General features: G+C 35.6%; 1 protein-coding gene across 1 annotated transcript; it reads left to right on the top strand.

Annotated features, from left to right (window-relative positions):
• The first annotated feature begins 1,767 nt into the window (after positions 1 to 1,767).
• On the top strand, positions 1,768 to 2,736 carry LOC108389661 (olfactory receptor-like protein OLF1). Its single transcript, XM_017648109.2, has one exon. It carries the CDS (start codon positions 1,768 to 1,770, stop codon positions 2,734 to 2,736), a length of 969 nt encoding a protein of 322 aa, XP_017503598.2.
• The last annotated feature ends 5,744 nt before the right edge of the window (positions 2,737 to 8,480 follow it).

The following is an 8,480-nucleotide window of genomic DNA, read 5'->3' on the forward strand; positions in this document are numbered from 1 at the left end:
GGGGCGTCCCCAGAACAAACGGTCCAGGCAGCTCCTACAGGCTTACCCAAGGAATCCCTGACTGGGGCAACTGGCCACGCGCATCAGCCCCTGGCTCACCAAATTTGTTACTGAGTCCAAGCTAATGCCACTCGCTGCTCAGCATGCCCAGAAGTCGAAAGTTAAGGTGTTTGGGAAAGGAAAGCAACTTATTTGGAAAGCCAGCAGACCAAGAAAATGGCAGACTCATGACCCCGAGAACCATCTGGACCCAGGGTCAACTCCAAGCTTCTTCTATATTAGGGAAGGGGGAGCGAGAAGGGGTTGACAACAGACTCAGACATCTAGACATCAGCAAGGCTCTGAGGAGGGCTGCGGACTCCTCTTCCATGGTTAACTGACTCCAGGCATTTTGATGACATGTGTCTGGTGACGATGTTCATATGAGTCCTTGGCAATCAGTCAGCATTTCTGTGCCCTGTTATCTCCTCAGGGGAGCTGACTTCCAGGTAAGGGGCTGCTTGCATCAATCTTAAGACATGAGCAAAATTCCTTTTGACGATTAACAAGACTATGTGCAAGGTTACAGGGCAAACCAGAAGCTTTTTGGTCCAAAGATTAAGGCAGCAAAGGAGACAGATACAATATGGAGTCGGAGATGCCACTTTTTCACTCAGTTATTATAATAATGGGTAACATTTTTTAAGTTTCCATGTGGTTTTGAAAATATTTAATTGTGACAGTTACAGATTAAAATATTTGAACAACTATATAAAAGGCCTCCACAATAAAAGGGGTTCTTTGTAGGACTCTAAATATCATTAAATATAACCTCAATATTACTGAGAGTGAAAATTGCTTATTCAAATCAATACTAACAGAATTACTATCATAATTATCAATGTGTTTTTAGAAAAATATAGTTCACAATGGCAATAACCTGCTAATTATTCCTTAGGGTCCCTTGTAATGAGCATGTTTGGAATACTTCAGTTATTAGGTCCCTGATGACATGAGATGGCATATAAAAGTCCTCGGTTCTAGTGGTGAAATTATTCATCTAAGTAATTGGAAAAGAGCTTTCTCCTTGGTAAGTAGCTCCTGTGGTTACTAGAATGGTTTTAAAGGTGTAAAAATAGACTTTTGTGGAACAAAGAGCAGAACCACTGATACATGCTTAAATAGTTGAAAAACATTTCTCAGTCATTTGTACCCAAAAAGTAGTCTATCTTATATCACTCTTTCTTATAAAGTTTCATTTTTACCACTCCATACACTCTACCAAGTGTATAGCAAACTGATCCACTAGCTATTAAATCCTGGACAGAAAGAGCAAGTTACTGCATAATTATCATTCTAAGACATACTCCATAAGTCAGTTTATTTTTAAATAAATATACATGTATTTCTTCATATCATCATTAGTCCATTCATTAATTCACTACTTCCTTGAATCCTCTGAGCCAGCTAATATGCTATATTTGGGGTACAAATAGTTAAGGAAAATCAGATGTAATCTCTGAGCAAGGAACCAGGTCTCCACTGAAAGAAAGTCATTGATCAAGCAAATACAATAAAACTAGCAGCCATGAATTGTGATAGATACTAAATTCTAAGTATATTTATTGGAGTTTATATCTGAAAGGGAGTTTGGGTTCAGATTCTTTACTTGATTGCTTGTTTGTTGAGATGAAATAACCTTGTAATTGTGTCTAATTACTTTTCTCTTTCCATCAGTAGAACATTTTAGGATGTTAGAATTCTCATAGAAAGGAAGCAATACGGAATATGGAATTTATAGAAGGCAACTATACTTTGGTGACTGAGTTTATTCTATTAGGGTTTCCTACTCGCCCTGAACTGCAGATTGTCCTGTTCCTTGTTTTTCTAACATTGTACGGTATGATTTTAATGGGGAACATTGGATTGATGATGTTAATCAGGATTGATCCACACCTTCAAACCCCCATGTATTTCTTCCTTAGCAACCTCTCCTTTGTAGACCTTTGTTACTCCTCAGTCGTTGTTCCCAAAATGTTGGTTAATTTCCTCTCAGAGAATAAATCTATTTCTTATCATGGCTGTGCCCTGCAGTTTTATTTTTTCTGTACTTTTGCAGACACAGAATCCTTTATCTTGGCTGCCATGGCGTATGACCGCTATGTCGCCATCTGTAACCCTTTACTGTATACGGTTGTGATGTCTCGGGGCATCTGCATATGGTTGATTGTCTTGTCATACATTGGAGGCAACATGAGTTCCCTGGTTCACACATCCTTTGCGTTTGTTCTGAAATACTGTGATAAAAATGTCATTAATCATTTTTTCTGCGACCTACCTCCCCTGCTTAAGCTGTCCTGCACAGACACAACAATTAATGAGTGGCTTCTCTCTACATACGGCAGCTCAGTGGAAATCACCTGTTTCATTATCATCATCATTTCGTATGTTTTCATTCTTCTCTCGGTCTTTAAGATCCGCTCTTCCAGCGGAAGGAAGAAAACCTTCTCTACCTGTGCGTCTCACCTGACCTCTGTGGCGATCTATCAGGGGACTCTTCTCTTCATTTATTCGCGTCCCAGCCATCTGTATTCTCCCAACACTGATAAAATCATCTCCGTGTTCTACACCATTATCATCCCAGTGCTGAACCCACTGATTTATAGCTTGAGAAATAAAGATGTAAAAGATGCCGCTAAAAAAGCTGTGAGATCAAAGCTTTTCCTCATGAGATATCGCATTCCAAGATTCACCTAAATTCCCAATTACAAACTCTAATTGGAAAAATGCAACAATCTTACAAGCAAGCACACTTCTCCCTCAAGGGATTTTATCGAACACTTTCTTTTCACACAGATGTTTTTTGCTGTACCTTTATTTATCATATTATTTTTACTCTATGGTAAATATAACATGTTGTGACCAGGAAATATCAAAGTGTATAAAAGAAAGTGTTGGCACCTAAATAGTAGCAGCATAGGTGAGTCACCTGCTTTAGGGTGATGGGTGATGTAAGACTAATGAACTTTTAACCACATTGTAGCATTTCCTTTGCCTTAAAATAAACTACACGGTTAGAAGCCATGCCATGTGAAAGAATATGATGATGAATAAGGAATTCTATATTTTAACAAAAGAATTTTGGGCAAGAAAGATAATCAAGAACAACTCACTATTCCAGTGAGAACAAAATACTGATTCATGGTGGGAGAAGTCCAACGCCGTCAACCTGTGAGTGGCCCAGGGAAAGCGCCTTTTAGGCCCGGTGTTTGTACCCGCTGTGCATCGTGGCCCTGGGAGCGGCCCTGACATCAGCCCTGGTGGGCGAGAGCCCGCTGGCTGCATCCAGGCATTCTCCACTTCTGCTGCCAGGGTTTGTTTGAATTTATTGCAAAAGCTGGAAATCTACCTCTCACTTTTAATTCTCTGAAGGGTTTAGGCAAAATTGATATCACTAATTGGTCAATTGTGTGGACTAATTTCCTGTTGAAACTCTTGAAGCTCTGTGTACCTGGGGTTTTGCTGTTTTGTTGTTGCATTTTTAATAACAGCTTAACGGAGGTACGAATAGAATTAGCAAGATGGAGAGTCAAGGGAGATCTCTCATAAGGTAAGAGCATATTGAAAAATCATGAAAATATGAGAAACTACATAATGTAGTTGGAGAATGGTGAAAGGCTTTTCTTTGGACTGGTATACAGGGTACATTGAGGAGATTAGTAAGGGAGAAAATACTCTCCTGATAAGTTTCAAAAATACGTACATTTTTAAAATGTAAAGCATGTTTCCTATTACCAAAATTTTCGCCTCTAGGAGGCACAGCTGATTTCAGCTGCTTATGTCTGAATCGGTTAGCCCATCATATTTTACTTTTCAGATTCCTTCACAGTCCTTAAGTACTAGAAATATTCTCTTGAATCATCTAGACCCATTGTTTCTGATAAGGAAGCTAAGCATTAGAGAATTTGAAGGTGTTCTGATGAATCAAAGACAGAACTAGTTGGTTGAAGAATTGAGTCTAGAAAGGGGTTACCTTTCTTCCCAGAGGATCAATTTAGAGAATGACATGAGATAATTTGATGAATGTGAAACTGTTCATTAACAGAAGATTAGTTTATTTTCTTTCAGCTATCTTTCTGCTATCTATCCTTGTTTATACCATTGCCACAATGAAAACAATGAATATATCAGTCAGACCCCAAATCTTCTTGTGTTCCTTTTTCACTCCATATCATGAACTTACTGATATATATTTGTTCCTATAGATTAGTTTGCATTTTATATAATTTGTATAAATGGCATCCTGTAGCTTATATTCTTCCACTTGTGGTTCCTTCCACTCACCATAATAATTTTGAGATTCATGCATGTTGTTTCATATTTCAATAGTTTATTTCTTATTTATACATATTATTCCAGTGTAATCATTCACCTCTTGATGAATATTTGAGTTTGCTTTCAGTTTTTTGGCTATTACAAATAAAAGTGCTATAAATATTTATGTATGAGTCATCACAGGGACATGTGATTTAAATTCTTTTAGGTAAACACTCAGGAAAGAAATAGTTGGATCACAGTGCAAATATAAGTATAATTTCAAATAAACTGTTAAGTTACTTATCAAAGTGATGAAGCACATTACATGCAAGGGCAGTGCAAGAGAGTTTAAATTTCATAACTTCTTTCATAATACTTGGTATCATCAGTATTTTTAATTTTAGCCCATCTAGTAGTGTATCATGGTTTCTCATTTTGGGCTTTAATTCACATTTACCTAATAACTATAATGTTATTAAGCATATTCTTATGTGTTAATTGCCACTTACATATATTCTTTGGTGAAATATCTTCACAAATAATGTTCACATTTTTTATTGGGTTATGTGTTTTCTTATTATTGATGAGAATTGTTCATATATTCTGGTCATACATTCTTTGTCAGATTTATGTCTTCTAAATATTTTCTTCAGTTTATCTATCTACCTACCTACCTACCTGTCATACCTATATTATAAAGTTGTACATAATAGTAATAATAAATGACTCCTGAAAAAAAATCTGATTGTATTGTTATCTTTTTCTATGTAAACACTATCCCAAAATTGTATGGTTTAAAATAATGAACATTGGACTATATTCGGTTCTTCCTCATGCTGACTGAGACCCATGGTATTGAGCTGGATGATGGGCTAGGCTGTACAGCCTCCCATGACTGGCACAAGGGTGACAATGGCCTAAAGATTCAGTCAGCTGGGTCCCCTTCCCTTTCCATGTAAGCTCAAAGCCTGTCACATGGTTTATCCAGAAGGTTAGTTGGACTTATGTGGCAACTCATGGCTTTCAGAGACTGTCTTCAAAAATGCTGGATTCAGAAGTGATATATAATATTTCTGCCAATTTAACTGCTTCAAAGCAGTTAAAGCACAGCAAAAATTCAAAGGGAGGACAAATAGGCACTGTGTCTCTAAGGAAAATGTGTAAAGTTGTGTACAGCCATCTTTAATCTACCCAACCTGTCAACAGTCCCTTGCAGAATAAATTTCATCTTCCACATTTTTAAATGAATTAGGCTTTTTTTTTTTTGCTGTACATATACTTAACAAAGTCACTGAATGAAGCAATATTTGAATAGCAAACACATAGAAAGGAGAGTGACAGACATTTCAATCATTCATTCAATCAAGTCGTTGTAAAAGAGGTGTGAATTCTGGGACCTTTGGAAATAGATCACACCAGATCCCAAGGTGGTAGACCAAGGTACAAAAAGTATGGAGAGTCCCATTGCTATCTCTTGGGAAAGATTTAGGGAGGATGGAAAAGTATAATTCGCAGTATTCCTCAAGTTGCAAAGAACTAGTAAGGATAACCTCATACTAAAATTATTTTTAGAAAAAAAGTGTAACTCTGCTTTTTCAAAAAAAAATTACCTATACAAATATGTTTAAATAAATCAGACTTGAAAATATGAGTTATATTAGTAGAAAAAAATACAGAATCCAGTATTTTGCTAATCTTTGTATATCACCCACTTTTGGTAGTCTGCAATAACTTAATAAATATTTAGAAAGCAATTACCTCTACAAATCCTTATTCTAAGGACTTCAAAAACTATGAAAAATAAACATTGACCTTATTCCTGAACCTGTAAGTGTAGTAGAGAAATTCTTTTATGACTTAAGTAAATGTAACTCAAGAATAAACATACTAAGTATAAAGAATGTGATAGAGTCATAAAATCAATGAAATGTATATGAATTGGCATGTCATGGGGGTGGAAGTAAGAAAATGCTTAGTGACGAAGATGCCTTGAAACGAAGAAAAACAGAATATTTATATCATCATTATTCCTAATAGCCAAAAAGTATAAACAACAAAAATACGTTCATCAACTGATGAATGGATCAACAAACTGTGTTATATCTAAAAATGAAATATTTTCAGCCATAAAATGTTACAAAATTCTCACACTTTCAACGTGGATTAAACCTGTAAACATTACACTGAATCAAAGAAGCCTGACATAGCAAAAAAAAAATACTGTATGATTCAGTTTACATGAGAGGTCCAGAATTTTCAAACAGAATCAGAAAGTAGAGAATTAGTTGCCAAAAGCTGAGAAGCAGAAGCAGCCGCTAATAGAGAAGGGTTCCTTGTTGGATTGATGGAAAGTCCTCTGGAATTAGTGGAGATGGCTGTGCAATTTTGTGAATATATTAAAAACCAAAGAAGTGTATATGTTAAAACGGTGAATTTTGCACTATTTTTATTACATTCCAAAAACAAAAATACACCATTGATGATTAGCAATAGCCGTAAACATAGTGGTGAAGGAGAATATTTCAAAGATGGAAGATACAAAATGAACAACAGAAAGGCCCTGGATCTGATAAACAGAATTCTATTGGAGTTTCATTCTTTCTGCTTTGACTGAGAAAGAGGTAATTGTGAAACAATCATAAAAATAATGAGCATTTTCTTCCTACCACAGACCAATTAGATGATGATAGTGAAGTATTCATACTCATCTTTGCTAAAGTTGGTGCTCTATTCACAGGAGAACATACGGAACCAAAAACACAGTTAATGACATGCTTGCATAACACCAAAGCCCAAGGGCAGTAATTTCAGAGATTTAAGTCCCAAATGTCAGCTGGTAAAATAAAATGCCTCCCAGCCATTGTTCACCTCCTGAGACCTCCTCATCTCAGGTATGTTCTCGAGTCTCCTAAATTAACGAATATAGGAAAACATGAGAGATTTTAAGTGAATGAGAGATTTTAAATGAATACTTTTATGCCTGCTTGCTCGATTTAATATTATCCTTCATTTAATTGCCACAGTGTTATTTTCTTCTCAGAATTGAAAGATACTGACTATATTAGTATCTACAAAATAACATTTTAATTTATTTATTTTAATCTAGATTCACTTGAAAGCCTTTACTCCTATCACTTAATGAGGGTACACATGAATTTAAAGGTTTTTCATTTGTCTTATTTCAAAAGTAGTTGTGGTACCATATTATAAATTACATGTGCAAATATCTATGTAAATCACATGCCATATTTACTTAGGTCTAAAAAAATATATCTGTGCCCCACATTTCAATTCTCGTATGTCAACAGAAACACATATGCAAACCTGTGACACACACCAAGACCCATGCAAGGGAGAGAAGCCTATACATCTCAGAAGCATTTATTGTCCTTCATACCACTGCCATTTTTAGTAAAAAGACATTTAAAATCCAAAAAGATGCTAAAGTATGTGTTAGATTCTGTAGTTTTCACTTCTTATTATCACTGTTTCTTTGGCCAAGAGACTCCTTCCTCGGCACCAGACGACTCCACAAATGGGTAATGAGCATTGTGGCAAAGCAATATTACATTTCTAGAGTGAAGGTCAATAATGCATATTTCATGTCTCACCAACTATTAATAAGAACATAAACCAAGATCAGTAATACACTTTTTCCACTATTATTAGTAATGTGCTCATTGTTTTTAGAAATAATTCAATGTTTTTTAAACCAATCATGTCTTTGAGGAACGTAACAATTGTAATCATTTTTTGAGGCCACGTGAATATTTTCAGGCATAGAATATGTTTTGTCTTATATCTTACAGCCCAGCATTTCACGTATTGGTGTCTCTTCAATATTAGTTTGAATATATGAAAAAAAGATAAATTCATCCAACTTTACTCCCCAAGATAATGAAGGTACGGCTTACAGAAGAGCTTTAGAAAGTCACATACCTCATGACTGACTTCTAGATTTAGATCAGTTTCTCAACTGCCTATCCCAGATATTTTTTTATTATTGTCATAAAGATAACAATGCCTCTTTAAAGAGCAATTATTGACTGACTAATATCCTGAGTATAAAAAGACAATTGCAGAAAGAAATTGTGTGCTGCCTTACAGATATTTTGTGAATGTCCAGAATCCTGCATGTTTCAGTTTTTTTATCATTTTCTCAACAGTTTAGGCAAGAAGAAAGA

The sequence above is a fragment of the Manis javanica genome, chromosome 11, assembly GCF_040802235.1.
Source record: "Manis javanica isolate MJ-LG chromosome 11, MJ_LKY, whole genome shotgun sequence".
NCBI lineage: Eukaryota > Metazoa > Chordata > Mammalia > Pholidota > Manidae > Manis > Manis javanica.

Coding starts and splice junctions, on each gene's coding strand:
- LOC108389661 (XM_017648109.2), top strand. CDS start 1,768: ATGGAATTTATAGAAGGCAACTATACTTTGGTGACTGAGTTTATTCTA.